We start from the raw sequence: 18,080 nt of genomic DNA, 5'->3' as shown, positions 1-18,080 counted from the left end.
GCCATCAATGGAGATACCCTGGCTCTAGCACCATACTGGATCTAGTGCCTTGCAAGACTGTGCTAAAAATTGAGTTAAGAAAACAAGTTACATTTATTTATTGTGTATGCTGTTTCATTTAAAGGACACTAAGCTAGATTTTCTAGGCAATAACTTTTGTTGTGTTGGACTTTTCTTAACAACCAGGCTTTGTTCAATAAACTGGTGATCAGCCTGGATCTCTCACTGTCGGGAGACAATTGACCGGGAATTGATCCTCTGCCTATACAGCTTTTTTTTTTTAGGATACAACTGCTATTCAGGTCCCTCTGGGATTGTGTGTCTGTTTGCTTAGCAGACCCAGGTGATAGTTTTGTCTCCACTAGCATTGATTTGATTCTGATTGGCTTCTGAATCTGATTGAACAAGGATTGTAAGCATTTACTCGGTGAATGAGGCAAAACTATTATGGTTTCACCTAGGGCTGAGCCCGGCATGTTAAGTGTGCATGATAGAGTCCAGAAATGCTTCTGCTTTATGCACAATGCTGTTGAAACTGGCACTGACTCTGGCATGAACTGGTGAATATTTTGTCTACAGCATCTTATTTACAAAATGATTTTTAAAAATGCCCTGTGCACTTTTACAAATAAACGTACCAGAGTGGTTTTTCAGAGCAATGCCATTAGAGCCATTCATGTGAAGGTTCCATAAAGAACCTTTATTTATGTGGGGCCATAACAGACTCCATAGATCACTATAAACAGATGATAAAATATTTGTGAAATACAAATGGGTTCCTGATTTTAAAAGGACTCTTTTTGCATACAATGACAAAGACTAAGTTCAAGTTTTCTTAAACGTTTAGTATCCTACCGTACCTTAAAGATTTCTTATTCTGTTCACATATTTTGGTTCTTTGGGATTTTAAAAAGTTCATGTTTCATAGACAACTGCCTCTGCCCAGAATGAAATGGTTTCTTTGTCAAGTAATGTTCCTAGGAGGAACCACACAACCCAGTAAAGTGCCATTTAAGAACTATTATTTTAAGAGTGTGGCTTAATTATTATGACTGAAATGTGTGCACAGTACTGCTGAAATTTGCTGTGATTCTGGCTTATACTGGTTAAAAGCTGCATTATAAAAGGCACTACAGTGAAAATGCCCCACTGTTCATTGAATATAGATACTGAAAAGCGGAAGATAACTTGTTAAATTTATCTTTATGTAGAGACTAGTAGGAACAAGTCAGTAGTCCCTGGTCTATTTATTTCTAATGGGTTCCACTAATCACCATAGAAAGCTTAGTCTTTTATCAATATTGAGCAGTATATCACTTTGAACCTAATTAAGCAATGCTGTTTACAGCTCTTTCTTTCACATTCACAATTTGCTTTCAAGCCTGGTATATACGAGTACAAGTCACAAAGACGCTCTCCTTGGTTTCCTTATGGCTTCTTACATTCCTCAGTTACAGGGGGTTGACATTTAAAGTGCATTTAGAATACAAAAGTATCATGCTGTCTGCTAAGGCATGAGGCCTTAAAGGGATGGGAATGGCTAGGTAAGACGTGAAAAGTTTCCTTCAATCTAAAAAATGCACACATAATATGTGCACTTTGATAGCTCAAAAAAAGAGAAAAATATACCATCCATCCATTATCCAACCCGCTATATCCTAACTACAGGGTCACGATGGTCTGCTGGAGCCAATCCCAGCCAGCACAGGGCGTAAGGTAGGAAACAAACCCCAGGCAGGGTGCCAGCCCACCGCAGAAGAAGCAAATATTTAATTCTTTATTTCAGTTTGGAATGTGACTCCTGAAAAAAAATAGATTTGTACTGTTTTCTTCAGTATTGATTTCCCACAGGAGTATGTTTTCCTATATATGCCACTTATAATTTACTTTCACATTACTGGATGGATGTAGCCTGTTTTAAACCCATCTGTGAGAGTCCTAGGAGCCCTAGTACACATCACTAACTGAAAATCGCTTTAGGGCTAGAAAGAAATTAGAGTTGAGGTGCTTAGTGACCTCCACACCTTCGATGAAACACAATGGGTCAGAGTGGGTCCTGACTCAAAAACAGGGTGAAGGCAGGATGTACACTGTGCCCCATACCAATGTGTCATACTCTGGAGATCCTCTGCCACTGACCTTCAGAGCTGCTCAGTAGTTATTGTTTCTGCTTTACAAAGATCTCAGTTCAAATACCCTTCTGGGTACTGTCTGTTGTCACATTTTCCATGTGTCTGCACAGTTTCTCTCCAGATAATCAACATTTCTTTTCATATTCCAAAGATGTATAGATCAAGTTAACTAATGCCTTTAAGTTGGCTTCACTATGGATGTGAGTGTGAGTGTGCCCAGTGATGGACTGGCACTGCATCTAGAGCTTGTTCCTGCCTTTTGTCTGATGTTGCCAAATTAGGCCCCGCTCAGCCTGAACTGGACCAATTGGTTTCAAAAATAGATGAAGGGATTTAGACCCATTATCCAAAACAGATCTTAAGATGGGCATTTAGACAATAAAGTAAAGCCAGTCTTGATTCCATGGTTTATTTTTATTTTATTCTCCCCGGCTGGGTTTCAAATTCATGTTTTATGTCTCTTTCGTTCATTTTCGATTCTTTAATTTACAGTATGTCGTTTATATGCATCATTCTTTATGTATGGTTTTGTCTATGTATAAAAGCTGCCTTTGTTATCTACTGTGTTTCCCCGAAAATAAGACCAGGTCTTATATAAATTTTTGCTCCAAAAGATGCACTAGGGCTTATTTTCAGGGGTTATCATATATTTATTCATGTACAACAATGTACATTTATCCAAATACAGTCATGTCATCTTCTTCTGGAATATTGTCATAACTCTCCACATTCAAACCCTGAATTTCTTGCTACTCCAGCCACGTTTAGGACCCTCCAGGATCAATGTGTGTGCTTCAATGTTTGATAAATGGTTCGATGTGGTGAAGCAAAATCCGGACATACAAATGTATTCATGTTGCTTTGATATTCAAACATTACATATTCCCTAAAGTAATGACACATTATATTTTAAAAGTCTCACATACCATCTTCTGTGCCGTCTTTTTTTTTTTTTTTGGCACCTTCACAATAGCATCAGAATGTATGGCGGCGTATTTGAGCCACACAGGAAAAAAAATAAGGACATAATGAAAATGTCTAATTTGTGATTAAAGTAGAAATTTCAACCAACCCATATGTTAATCGCTACTCGCTTCTAGTTTTTCCTCCTGACCTGACAGCAGCGGCAAGCAGCAATAGATCGCCACACAGAACACATTAAATTTATAATACTCCAGCTCTCTGCACATTTAGAATTCTTAGATTTATACTTCATCACTTTCATGATGAAATGCATTAAAATATGTATATTACATTTTACAGATAAATCGTTAAGTTTGTTTAAATAATGAATATTGTTAATAGTTACACATATGGGGTGGCACGGTGGCAGAGTGGTAGCGCTGCTGTCCTGCAGGGAGTCGTGTCCCTTGTGATCCCTGCCTGGAGTTTGCATGTTTTCCTGGTGGGTTTCCACAGTGTGCTCAGTTTTCCATCCAAAGACATAAAGATTTGGAGATTTGGTGACGCTTCAATGACGTTAGTATATGTGTGTGCTTGTGTTCACCTTGCGATGAGCTGATGCCCCGTCCAGGGATTTTGTTTCTGTCTTGCGCCGATGCTTCCGGAATGGGCGCATCCCTGAATTGATTGATGTAATCATTAAACATCCTTTTCAGAGATATTGTGGCAAGATGTCCTCAGAATTTAATGGATATTTCTAGCACACGTGTCGCATCACGTGAAGTATAAACTGACATAAGGCACCTTACTTTTCAGCTGACGATCTTGACTAGGGCTTATTTTTGGGGTAGGGCTTCTATTACAGAGCAACCTGAAAATCATGCTATGGCTTATTTTCAGAGTAGCTCTTATTTTCGGGGAAACATGGTATGTGTTTGGTAGGTGGTTTCCAAAGAGGCAGGGTAATCTGCAAGTCAACGCCAGAATCTGCCCTATAATTCTAGAGGGTCTTCCGCTGTTCCTGGTGGCTCACTGTGAATACATTTGGGAGTTGGAGAGTGTACTTGTGTTTATTTGGATTTTTTTGAGAGTTTTTGGATTTCTGATTTTTCAACTTTCTGTTCTGTTTTTTGACATTGCTTTTGGAAGCTGCATTGGGAGTTGTTTGATTTGGATTGCCTTTGTGTTATAGGCAATTCAATTTTGCCTTTGTGTACCATGAAGCTTCATTGTAATTTTTATACTTTTTTGTGAAGAATAAATCTTTTCTTTTATAAAGATTTGCTCCTTGCCCTTCTTACTACTTGGGGTTTGATGGTGATATTCCCCTCTAATTTGCATTATTGGAAGTGCTTTGGAACTCATTAGTGCTTGGGACACCTAGTTCATGACCAAACTGTGGATGTCAATTCAATGTAAATTAAATGAATTGCAGTGATGTTTATCAAGCTCTTGATTGAAGACATAGTTCATAACAAAAATGCAACCAGCTAAAAACACAACGATTTTAAGCACCACAGTGGAAACTGTCACAGTATAAGGGCATATTAATCAAATATTATATTAATCAAATGCTAGAGAATATTAATGACGTACTCAGCAGACATCATATATATATATATATATATATATATTATATAAAAAAATCTTGGGTCGAGATGTGATCATCTCGGAGAGACACTTTGAAGTCCCACGAGACTTCTTGCACATCATGCCCTACTTACAAACGATTTTTTGGAGACATTTTAACATCCCACGAGACAAGGAAGTGAGACAAAAGTACAGCTGCTGTACAGGTTTTTTTAAATGATTGACGTGCAGCGCAACATGTAGATCACGCAGCTCAGTAGCAGCTAGCAGCAGATCCATCCTTAGCATGTGTTCAGCCCCACCCTTTACAACGCGAGCAGCAGAGACTCAAAGTGGCTAGTGTGAAGCGCGCCCCCGAGGGTTGGGGTTGTGGGGTGAGCGAGCGAGGCGAGTAGGGGGCACAGCCCCCTAGTATATTTTTAAAATGGAAAACAGTATTTTCTTTCCATTACAAAAATAATTTATGAAAAATCTAGCAATCTCATTTGGTGGTCATTGTCATTGAGGCCCTCCCACAATTATGAGTCTGGAGAGATGATTGCTGCTTTGAGTGTAGTAGTGATTCTACACTATTTACAGATATGTGTGTGTGTGTGTGTGTGTGTGTATGTGTTATATACAGTATCATGTACTAGTAGGCTTTACCACTGTGATGAACAGTTTTCCACTACCTGCTACACTTAAAAGGCTAAACAAGGGATACCAACAGTGGATGGCGTCATTATGACACTTCTCGAGCAATTGCATGCATCTGTTGTGTTGAGCTGCTAACCAAGGGCTATAATAGTTATATAGTCCATTCTCCATCTCACAGGCCAACACAGAATTTTAAAAACATACTATATACTGCAAAACAAAGCTAGAACTATTGATGCCAAAATAAATCACACAGGGCAGTTTATTTAAAGAGTAAACTGATATCTTTCATTCTTACGGAAAGGCTGAAGCACACACTAAATGTCACCTTCTCAATTGGTCAAACTAGCTTTTCAACTTTCTTTTTTTCTCATTCTATGCAGACTCTTAACTGCAAGTAGCAAATCCAGTGTTGCAGGTTTACAAAATACGGAGCGAATTGTCACAACTCATTCAAATGCATTGACGTTTACACTCAGTTGAGTGGTGACATGATTTCTGGTCAATGGTGCTGTACATGGGTGGGAGTGATTATACTTTCATTATGTCTGAGAAGTTGGACCTACATAAAGACTTTAAAGGGAATCGTCTTTTTCCTCTGCAATATGAAGTTTTAATTGATTATACATGGTTTTAGTTTACTTCCCAATGGATGCAGCATATGGGATTAGGTAAAGTTCAGTCTTTGAGTATGTATAAAAGTAATGTACTGGACTCAGTGGCTTCATCTTCAGTAATAATTGTAAACTGCTGTCAACCAAGTAAGCTCAAAACTCTTGGAGCCTCGTAAGCATAATTGAGTCAGCTTTGATTTGATTCAACACACTTATGAAAGGAGAGGAGCTTCAATTGTGTGCTGCTGTTGATGCACTTTGATTATTAAGAAAGCACTGATGATGCCAGACAGTCCCCATCAAATCTTGCTCTTCTGCTCCTCGCCATGACTTTATCCAATTACAAGCAGTCACCACACAGAACAAAACATTTCTGCTGAAATTTCATTGGATTGGCAAGTCCAAAGATATGTCTTTAGACATATTGGGAGGAATATGGGAGTAACAGGGGAGTGAAGGCACATCCCTGAGCTTCTAGAGTCATTCTACAGTTGGGTGTGCCAAGATGATAATTAAGAAGGTGGAGTGACTTCATATCTGATGTGGCACTTAATTAAACTTGTTTAAAATGTAACTCAAATGAAACTGGGAGTAAATAATGGAAGTGTCTTAGTGAGGACATGTGGCTTCACCTGGAAAATATTAGGGAAATAGGGTCTTATTTTAGGAGTGTGTTATAGACCACTCAATTCAGACGGTAATTTCAACACACATCTTTTTAGTAATATCAAAAAGGCAAGTTTAAAGGGAGTTATTATAGTCATGGGGGACATTAATTATGCAAATATTAACTGGGAGAACATTGCAGATGGAGGAGCACAAGAGCAGGAGTTTTTAGAAGTAATCAATGACTGTTTTTTAACACAGCATGTTAAAGCACCAACACGGGGTGAAGCCTGTCTGGATTTAGTATTTTGTAATAATCAGGATAGAATTGAGGGTGTAGAAGTGATTGAACCACTAGGGTCAAGTGACCATAATGTAATACAATTCTCAGTATTTTGTAAGAGTGCAGATGCAAAGACTAAAATTATTAAGTTGAACTTTGGTATTGCTAATTTTGATCAGATGCGACAATGTCTAAGTAGGATACACTGGGATAAGCTTTTAAGTGTGGAGACAGTCGAGGAGCAGTGGAACAAATTTAAAAATGTTTTACATGTAATGCAGGACAGATACATACCTAAATTTGGAATTAATAGGAAATTAAAAAAAAAAAAAACTCCACAGTGGATTAATAAAAATTTAAAAAAGAAGTTGCAAAGGAAAAACTCTGCTTTATAAGGCATAAGACTAATGACTGCAAAGTGAATCGTAGAGCGTATGAGAACATAAGGGCAACCATTAAGAAGGATATCAGGGAGGATAAAAGACAGTTGGAGAGGAATATAGCAGATAAGGTGAAAGAAGACCCTAAGAGATTCTTTCAGTATTTTAGTAGTAAAAGAACAGTCAAGGAGGAGGTCAAGTGCATCAGAAATATAAAGGGGAATTAAAAGATACAGACAGTGAAATACCGGATGCCCTAAACTTACATTTTTCTGAGGTGTTCACAAGTGAGCAAGCGGACAACCTCCCAGAGGTAACAGGGACTACTAAGGAGGTACTGAGGGATTTGGAAATTGTAGAGGGAGAAGTGCTGCTCAGATTAAATAAGCTGAAATCAAACAAATCACCAGGACCAGATAATAATTACCCTCGAGTTCTTATGGAGCCTAGCGAGTACATATATAAACCCTTGACACATATTTTTAGGAAGTCACTGCGCACTGGAGAGATTCCGAAGGACTGGAAAATGGCAAATATCATCCCATTATATAAAAAGCGTGACAGGGCAGATCCAAGTATTTATAGGCCAGTAAGCTTAACATGCATCACAGGAAAATTAATGGAAGGAATTATTAAGGATAAGATTGAGCAACACCTGGCAAGGACATGAGTTATTCTGAACAGTCAGCATGGGTTCAGAAGAGGGAGGTCGTGTTTTACTAACTTGCTGGAATTCTATGAGGAGGCAACAAAAGGATACGATCAAAGTGGCGCATATGATATTATTTATCTTGACTTTCAGAAAGCATTTGATAAGGTGCTACATGAGAGGTTGGGCATTAAATTAAAAGAAGTGGGAGTTCAGGGTGATGTTTTTAGATGGGTGCAGAATTGGCTCAGACACAGGAAGCAGAGGGTGATGGTGCGAGGAACCTCTTCAGAATTGGCCGATGTTAAGAGTGGTGTTCCACAGGGGTCAGTGCTAGGGCCGCTGCTATTTTTAATATATATAAATGATTTAGATAGGAATATAAGTAACAACCTGGTTAAGTTTGCAGATGATACCAAGATAGGTGGATTAGAAGATAATTTGGAATCCGTTATCTCATTACAGAAGGACTTGGATAGCACACAGGCTTGAGCTGATTTGTGGCAGATGAAATTTAATGTCAGTAAATGTAAAGTGTTACACATAGGAAGTAAAAATGTTATGTTTGAATACACAATGGGCAATCGGAAAATCGAGAGTACACCTTATGAGAAGGATTTAGGAGTCATAGTGGACTGTAAGCTATCATCTTCCCTACAGTGTTCAGAAGCCATTAAGAAGGCTAACAGAATGTTATATAGAGGTTATATAACGCGATGTATGGAGTGCAAGTCCAAGGAGGCTCTGCTCAACATTTATAATGCACTGGTGAGGCCTCATCTTGAGTACTGTGTGCAGGTTTAGTCTCCAGGCTACAAAAAGGACATAGCAGTGTTAGAAAAGGTCCAGAGAAGAGCAACTAGGCTGATTCCAGGGCTACAGGGGTTGAATTATGAAGAAAGATTAAAAGAGCTGAGCCTATACAGTTTAAACAAAAGAAGATTAAGAGATGACATGATTGAATTGTTTAAAATTATGAAGGGAATCAGTACAGTGGATCGAGACTGTTATTTTAAAATGAGTTCATCAAGAACACAGTTGGAAACTTGTTAAGGGTAAATTTTGCACAAACGTTAGAAAGTTTTTCTTTACACAAAGAACGATAGACACTTGGAATAAGCTACCAAGTAGTGTGGTAGACAGTAAGACGTTGGGGACTTTCAAAACTCGACTTGATGTTTTTTTGGAAGAAATAAGTGGATAGGACTGGCAAGCTTTGTTGGGCTGAATGGCCTGTTCTCGTCTAGAGTGTTCTAAAGTATAGGTGTGTGCATGAGTGAGCCCTGGATTGGAGTTGGAACATGTACCAGTCCCTGTGACCCTAACCTGGGTAAGCAGGTCAGAAAATAGATGGCAGATAGAAAGATACATTGTAATGAGGTGAACATGTTCGCAAAGGGCATGCATTCTTTCCAAAAGAATGGTAATAGGCAGTTGCATTGCTACATATTTGTTAAAAAAGGGATGGTGTTGTACAGCATCTCTCCTTGGATTAATCTCGACTATAACCACAGGAAATATTAAAACCCTATTGCCTCCTTGAAGAACATGCATAAAGTAGCTATAGAATTCAATTACTATCTTTATCCTACAGCCAAGATTTTTAATGAGTTGTTGGCTTTCATGTGCCCACTGCTGAAGGGAAATTTGATTAAATAGGTTAAGTGGATGGACATTGTTTTCATAGCTTAAAAAAAGCTAATTAAATTTATGGGAAAGTTATGATGGGGTACAAAATCTACACAATGTTTGACTCAGTATTGTCTATGACTAGTTCTATTAAACTTTTCTTGGTGTTGCCATTAGGATATTAAAACATTAGAATAATCTAGACAAGAACCGGCCATTCAGCCCAACAAAGCTCGCCAGTCCTTTCCACTTTTTCTAAAATAACATCAAGTCTAGGTTTGAAAGTTCTTAAAGTCCTACTATCTACAATACTACTTGATAGCTTATTCCAAGTGTCTCTGTGTAAAGAAATACTTCCTAATATTTGTGGGAAATTTACCCTTAACAACTCTCCTACTATGTTTTTGATGAACTCATTTTAAAATAACAGTCTCGATTCACAGTACTAATTCCCATGAAATGTTAAACACTTCAGTCATGTCACCTTTTAATCTTCTTTTGATTAAACTGAAAAGCCTCAGCTCTTTTAGTCATTCCTTATAATTCATCCCCTGTAGCCCTGGAATCAGTCTAGTCGCTCTTCCCTGGACTTCTAGCACTGCTATGTCCTTTTTATAGCCTGGAGACAAACACTGTGCACAGTAGTCTAGATGAGGTCTCACCAAAACTTTATAAATCTTGACCATAACCTCTTCGGACTTGTACTGTACACATTGTGCCATGAACCAGCTTTAGTTCCTGTAAGTTTATACCAACTTTCACACAAACCATTGCAACTTTATTTAATTATCCAATTCAGTATTAATCCAAAATGTAACTCAAGTCCAGCTCCCATTAACATAAAATGGATGGCACAAAGATTCAGTACAATGGTTAGCCTGGTCACTGTTGGTATCAGTCATACATTTTCTCCCCATCTCCGGGGGGGGACTTTCTGTTGAAACTTTGAATTTCCCATCCATGTTTCAATGTGAGTTAGGCTGTCTGTGCAAGTTTAAGTGTGCTGTGTGATGGAATGATGCCCCACCCAAAACTAGTCCCTGTCTCACACCTAATGCAGGCAGAGTAGGCTTCACGTTCCCAAGCCTCAAATTAAATGAAAAGGGTTAGAATATGGATGGATGCCCCCTCACAAAGGTTTCTTTCACTGGACAAATGAAGTGTGCAATGACCATCATTTAAACGGTGAACTCCTATTTTAGTGACATCAAAACATGACCCAGATTTAATGCAGAGCGTATCAAGTAACCATTAAGAAAAAAGTATAAAATAGTGAGAAAAAAATAATGCATAAATGGCAGTGTTCTCAGATCCAATTAACTGTAAATGAAAATCAATATTCTGGACAATATATCCATCCATTATTTCACTTTTTAAATCAGACTGTAAGAAAATTTAGAGCTGGAGCAAATGTTGTCCGCACAGAGCACAAAAGAGGAGAAAGCCTTGGACGGAGCATCACTTTTTTACTGGTCGCAAACACACCCACACAGCAACACTTGGCTAATTTAGAACCAATAATTAGATGTTTGAAATGCGGGAAAAATATGAGAACCTGAAAGAACCCATAGAGACATGGGAAAAATCTTATTGTGCCAAGTTCCTACCTTTTATGTATCTCCTGGTCAGGTCACCTTAAACATCTGCCTAATGGTGCTGACAACTAACTGCCAGTCCTTAATGCATCACCTCCTAATGTAAAATCTTTGGTCTATCTTAAGTACTTCCCATTGAGATATCCTATCCACAAAGGAAGAGGGACTCAAGAATAATATGCCAGACCCTAATTACACTTCTGTCAATCTAAACTGTGTGAATCCATGTCTAAGGCAAAGATTTTACATGATGCAGTAGCTGGCAAGTACTGGCGACTGGCTTCTGGAGAGGTTTTCCTCGCACATTTATGATGTACCTTTTGCTCACCAATTTATCATCCACTGCCCATTATGCCAGCAAACAGTCCACTGCCACCCATGGTTGTTGTGAGGGTTGTGAAAGATCAACATATCACAAATGGACCATTCTGGTCTGCTATTTGCATCGTACTCACCTTATCTAGTAGTGTGTTCTGCCACATCCTGAAGATGTTCAGATAGCTCCTTTCTCTTGCAGCAAAGGATGTGAAGAAATACTACAATGAAAAGCATTCCCAAGTCAGGTTATCATTGTGAAATAGCCTACAGTGCACATATTGTAGACAAGCATTTTTATTTTGCTCATCCTGGGAAGTATACATTAGAAGTAAATGACAAAGATGATGCACCAGGCGAGAGCTATAAACAAATGAAGGAAGAACACAAAAATACATAAATGCAGCTAAAAAGAGTGTAACTTATAGTATATACGAACAATTTATAGGATACGAGTGAGATAATATCAACTATTTTATGTTAAAGGATTTATCATTCTTTCCTTCATCCATCCATCCATCCTTCCATCCATTCATTCATTCATTCATTCATTCATTCATTCATACACTTTAAAACCCATTTTATTTAGCTCATAGTTGCAGGGGGCCAGAGTCTATCCAAACAGCATGGGGTCCAAGAAAAATGATAGTCCTAAATGAAACATTAGTCCACCCCAGAGCAAAGTCATACACAATCTGGACATTTCACTTTAAAGCTTTGAACCACCTGCCTTTGAGGAGTTCCACTGAGACAACAAGGAAATCAATTCAATTAGCGCAAATATTATTGGCATTTATTTCTGAACAAACCAGTGTGAGTGCTGCAGCCTGAAGTTACTCTACAGGCATTGGGCTAAATGCCACTGAAAGCCTCACAAAAGCTTGATACACTGTTGCCATGGCTACATTAAGATGCAACCTATTGGCAGCCACATCAATTGTCCATCCATCTATTTACTTTCATAATCCAAATTTTCCATTTGAGAGTTAAATGGAGTCACAATCTACCCTAGCAACCTTAATACAAGGCAAGCCCATTACAGTCAAGTTGGTCAATTTTTAAAAATGTTAGCAAGACAGAGTAACAAATAAATTTAAGATATTTGTAAGAACATCTGCATAAATTCATACTAGGAAATTCATTATTACAATTTTTAAAACTGATTCAGCATAGATATGTTAAGAGAGATACAGTATAGCATATCCTGACTAAAGATGCTGATTAACTGTACATACTGCATCTCTGTTGTTAGTCATTAACAATAAAACGTAAGTAATATGATAGTTATAATTTGTTACTAACCCACAACTTTTCTGATTCTCTTCTCGGTACTCAAATGTGGCACTTGGTGCCACGGCCCACCTGCCAAGTCATCCCTGATGGAGGATCACAGGAATCATCGGGTAGAGGGGTACTGACTCAGCTGCGGAATGGCCAAATGAGGGAAGGCAGCTTGATGACAAATCCTATTATGTGATACCATCTACTGTTAAATTCTGCTCTGTAATTGTAATATTTCTGTTGCACTATTGTATTGTATTAAGTATTACTTGTGTTCTGTTCTGTGCATTGTATTGTATTTACCCCCTTTTTTTGTGACACCCACAGCACGCCCAGCCTACCTGGAAAGGGATCTCTCTAAGGTTTCTTCCATTGTTTTCATTACAAGGGTTTTTTTTTGAGTTTTTCCTTGTCTTCTTAAAGAGTCAAGGCTGAGGGCCTGTTAAAACTCACTGTGGAACTCCTTATGTGATTTTGGGCCATACCAAAATAAATTGCATTGATAAGAGCCAGGTCTTTCATTACTTCTTAGTCATAGCCTTTAGCAGTGTCTCTGTTTGCGGAGAGAGTGTCGACCTTGTCAAGAAGTTTACTTACCTCGGCAGTGACATTCATGTCTCTGGTTACTCTTCCTATAAAGTCAGTAGACAGATTGGGAGAGCATGGGGGGTTGGGTATGAGGTCACTGGAAAGGGGTGTGTGGTGCTCCCGATATCTATGCAAAAGGATGAAGGTCCAAGTCTTTAGAGCCCTGTTGCTTCCCGTCTTGCTGCATGGTTGCGAGACATGGACGCTATCCAGTAACCTGAGACGAAGACTGGACTCCTTTGGTACTGTGTCTCTCCGGAAAATACTTGGGTACCATTGGTTTGACTTTGTGTTGAATGAGCGGTTGCTAATGAAGCTCCAAATGTGGCACAGTACCTGACTCATGAGGGAGTGTCAGTTACGGCACTATGGCCGTGTGGCGCAATTCCCCAAGGGTGATCTGGCAGACAGGATCCTCATTGTTAAGGACATGAGTGACTGGATCAGGCCAAGGGGACACCCACGTAACAACTGGCTGCAGCAGAAAGATGGGGGGGTTTGGGGGACACTAGACTGCATGTCTGCCAACCAGGATCCCGAACTCTTTCGTCATGTGGTGGGTGCGGTAACATGCTGTACCAGTGCATGCTCCCCAACCTGACCTGACCTGACCTGATAGTGTACTGTTTGGTGCCCTATTATTATCATTATTACTATTATTTTTATTATTGTTGTTGTTATTATGGAATGGATGCAGTACAGTGGCACAGTATTTGGAGGTAATACTTCATAACTCCAGGAGTTTAGGTTCAAATCTGAGGCCTAGTCAGTTCCTATGTGCAGCTTACATGCTGTTGTGTAATGAAAGCCAGGGAGACAGGTAATGACTTTAATCTAGGCAGGATATGATCTCCATCTACAGAATTGTGTAGAAACAAAATAAGTAGCCATACAAGGCCATGAGAACCATAACAAAAAGGTTTTGGATTTTAATGCAGCCTTTCAGAATGCAATTACTGAATATAGTAGTAGTAGTAGTTCTACTGTAATGCATATAGAGTACAGTAAAATTTTCCAGTTGATCCATCTAAAACCACAGAGCCATCTGGATTCTCTAGATTGTCATACTTTTAGTGTGCCACAGCTAAATACCTTTGGATTCGAGGAGAATCCAGACACTCACCTGACATAAGACTCAGTGATCTATTGTAGCCTGTCCAAAACTCACCTTTCTTGGTAACTCTTTTTAAAAGTCACCCACCCTCAGTTGATTCATTATGATCTAGAAAGGGGTCCTCCAAGAAGTGCATAATTTAAATTTCTTTTCCAGTTACTTTAAGATAATCAATTTGCTGATAATTTAGTAGTACATGGCATGATATAAAATGTTTAATAGAAACAAATTTTAAATGTTATTGGTCATATAACACATAGAATTATGCACAGCCAGGAGTAATTATCAAGGATTCTGAATGAGTGATTATCTGTACTCAATGACACCCACCTTTTCATTGCTTGTTACAATCTGAATGGCATTGGGAATGAGCCTTGCAGTCTTCTCCCGCGTCATAGAAATGACATCACTAAGAGCAACCGTGAGCTGAAAGGTGATAGAAAACAGAAGTCTCAGCATAAACATAACTCAAGGCTTAGTGAGAAATTGTCACACTTTTTTTCAATTGAAAGGCTGCCATGAGGAAGGCCTAGCTCATCTGACAAGTACTCCTAGTCTGGGCATCATCTGCCAAGCAGAGTTCAGGATGGCACCATCCTCTTTAAAAATGCAGCAACATAAAAATAAAGTACAATTTATATACAGTAATTTCATGGAGAAACTATTTAAGGGTATTTCAAAAGTAAAGTCCTGTATTTCAGCCCTCACCAAGATTCATTAGAAAGTAAATGGATGGCTTTACATTGGTAAAGATGTCATCAACTGTTTGGTGGCAACTAGATCAATGCAGATAAACCTAGACAGAATTCAGAAGTGAGCATATCATGTAACAACATGGAACTACAATGAGTATTTCTGGGAAAGGACAGTCCACTGAAAAATGCAAAACATTTGGCAAGAGAAGGGACATCTTAAGTCACTTGCCAAAAATTCTGTAAGGAGTGTGTCAGGACAGGGAATTATGTTCCCTGATATTCGGTTGAGATTGAAAACTGTTAGTGGGAGGTAGTCAAAGATTGTACACTTGACATTTTAACACATAAACTGTATGGGACATTGTACAAAGAGATTGGAGGCCTCACAGTAGAACAGACTGTTACAAGGGTCACCAGATAACAAAGGAGACACTGCCTTGAATGAAGCCATGTATATCTTCCAAAATTGCGACTATATGGGACACTACACAGTGGGGAGCATGGAGGACTTTACAGATCACCAGGCACAGTTTCCTAAAACTTTAACTGAGATTCTTACAGGAGACCAGGAATGTCTTTGTACATGTAAAATATGCAGCGAAGATGTTACTGAAGAAATTATAACAGCCTGTGAGTATTTCTGTTTGCAGAAAATCCAGAGGAGGCTGTAGCAGGATAGCTTTAGGGCTTGCAACCCTGCTGCTGTGTAACCCTTAGTGGACATTCCATACCAGATTTTCACAGTCTGGATTTTCCAGTCTTTCCCTTTGGATGAGTCTATAGGTTTAAATAATATAATGCAAGAAGATGCAGTTCATTGGTTTCATTACTTAAAGGCAGGTTGGAGAATGTGATATTGATAACTGAAGGATGCAAATAAAACATCACATCACAGATTCGATGCAGGGTAATCAAGATAGACCTCCGCTTTAACGTTTGCAGTGCACCATCCATCGGAAGATATTTGGTAATGCATGTAGCAATAAAATGCATTTCATTTGTTATTCCAACAGATGGCACATCAAAAAACATTTGTAGTAATAAAATGCATTACTACACATGTTTGAGAGGCGCCATCTGTTGGAATAATAAATGCAATGCATATGTATCTGTCTTATGCCTTTTGGTATCAGATTTAAAAGCTGTTTTAATGTTTGTGATGCGCCATCTGTTGGAATAACAAACTAAATGCATTTTATTACTACAAAATCCATTCATCCATTTTCCAACCCGCTGAATCTGAATGCAGGGTCACGGGGGTCTGCTGGAGCCAATCCACTATAAAATCTGTCTATCTAAATATTTGTGATGTGCCATCAGTTGGAATGACATATCAACTGTACACATATATACACAGACACTTGTATTTTTATAATGGGAATATAGGAAAATTGGAGAAATTTGTAGCATGGAACAAAAGCAGAGGGCTAGGCAAAAATTGTGGTCCAAAAACAAAGCATATGTTAAGAGTGCTTTAAAAGCACAAAAATGAGTAGCGTGACATCATCACTGTCAGAAATCTGATTACATACTTGAGCAATCAGTCTCATACAACTGTAGGTGATAGCCATTCATTTGGCATTGCTGAGCAGTGTGTCGGAAATGCATAAATAAATATTTTTTTCATCTTAATTTATTGTTTGTTTATAATTTTACTGATATGATGGCCAAATGGTGTCTTTTTGTAAGGTTATTTCTCCATGAGCATCAACATTTTCTGTAATTGTGTGGGTGTCACCATTTAATTTTCTGGTTTTCACGGGCACTGCATATTTGGATGTCTGATGGAGAGAACAAAAAAATCCAAGCAAGACTGGAAATCCCTGGAAGTATGAAATGAAACCAACATTGTCTTACAGGACCTATATTCATGAAAAACATGATTTTCTGGTTACATTTCAGAAAGATAGGGAGGAACACTTCTACAAGGAACAGAGCTAAGAAAAAAAGATTTAGGTATGTCAGGAAGCTTCTCTGGCAAGGGATAGGAAAAACTGTCATTCGCAGTATGGACATCTCACACCATTGGCTCCTGAAAGACTATGTCTTCTATTTCAATTTCTACCTGTCAGCAGTGTGACATAGCTGCAGCTGCAATATAGTGTAGGACTCGAGGAATTGGACCTGCAACTACAAAGTTACGCGTTCAATTCATGTCAGAATGAGGAACAGTCATGGTGTTCTACCTTTTAATAGCAAGACATTCTTTCATGTTGGCACTTTGAAAAAATAGTGGCTTGTAACAATAAGGCTGTTTTCATATTCAGTAATTCACCAGAAAAGAGCAGACAGCTTATGCCACTGATCTAATATTGAGCTGGCAGAATCAAAATCAGTGGTTATTGCAGTCTGGCCATAGCTAATGCCGCCACTGCTTGCAATCACCCATAAAAAAAGTGAAACAAGGGAGACATGCCACACTTCCATAACTGTGTTTCAGCATGACAGTCTAATGAATGAAACTGTTGCTCAGATTTCCACATGCATTGCCAGTCCCAGTCCCTTTTTAAAGCTGTACGGGTGTCTAGCCACCATTCTTCAGCTTTACCTGCCTGCTACCACAGCTCTTCACAATTCTTTTTGCCTTCTCCACTAACTTGATTGTTGTATGTGGATAGAAACACAGTTGCATTTCCTCTCATGTTAAATGTGACTGCTGTCTGTTTCTGACCAGCTGTGGGTATTCTACCACTATCACGTTTACACAGTTTGTTCATTGTGGTCAAGTGCCCTCTGATAGTCACACATCTTAATTTCGAGTTTAAACTGATTTACATTGCTTTAGCTACAAATGCTTGCATATATCCTGATTGGCGCTCTCCGTCAAGTTTATGAACTGACGTTATTTTCTTAGTTAATACTGACATCGGTCCTGTGGCTGTTTTTAGTTTCCATAATCCATTGCAGTGTGTTCAAGGAAAGAAAAGCTGAGGAAGAAGGAAGACAGTTTCAAAAGAGACTTTAGGCAGAATAAACAACAATACAACCACAATGCAACTTATTATTATGTATAGCGCCATTCACTGAGTGCAGGCACACAGCGTTGTGAACAATTCTCATTCAAAATACA

At 38.7% G+C, this 18,080-nt stretch overlaps 1 protein-coding gene across 2 annotated transcripts in view; it reads right to left on the bottom strand.

The window, feature by feature from the left end:
- The window catches only part of gramd1c (GRAM domain containing 1c), a 118,098-nt gene that overhangs the window by 41,034 nt on the left and 58,984 nt on the right, over positions 1-18,080 (bottom strand). For both annotated transcript variants that reach the window (XM_051927157.1, XM_051927156.1), the window contains exons 5-6: positions 14,646-14,741; positions 11,473-11,553 (exon numbers count right to left, since the gene is read on the bottom strand). In XM_051927157.1, coding sequence (XP_051783117.1) covers positions 11,473-11,553; positions 14,646-14,741 — 177 coding nt within the window. The remainder of the gene's footprint in view (positions 1-11,472; positions 11,554-14,645; positions 14,742-18,080) is intronic.

Source organism: Erpetoichthys calabaricus, chromosome 4 (assembly GCF_900747795.2).
Source record: "Erpetoichthys calabaricus chromosome 4, fErpCal1.3, whole genome shotgun sequence".
NCBI lineage: Eukaryota > Metazoa > Chordata > Cladistia > Polypteriformes > Polypteridae > Erpetoichthys > Erpetoichthys calabaricus.
This window is presented reverse-complemented; position numbering and strand designations above follow the sequence as displayed.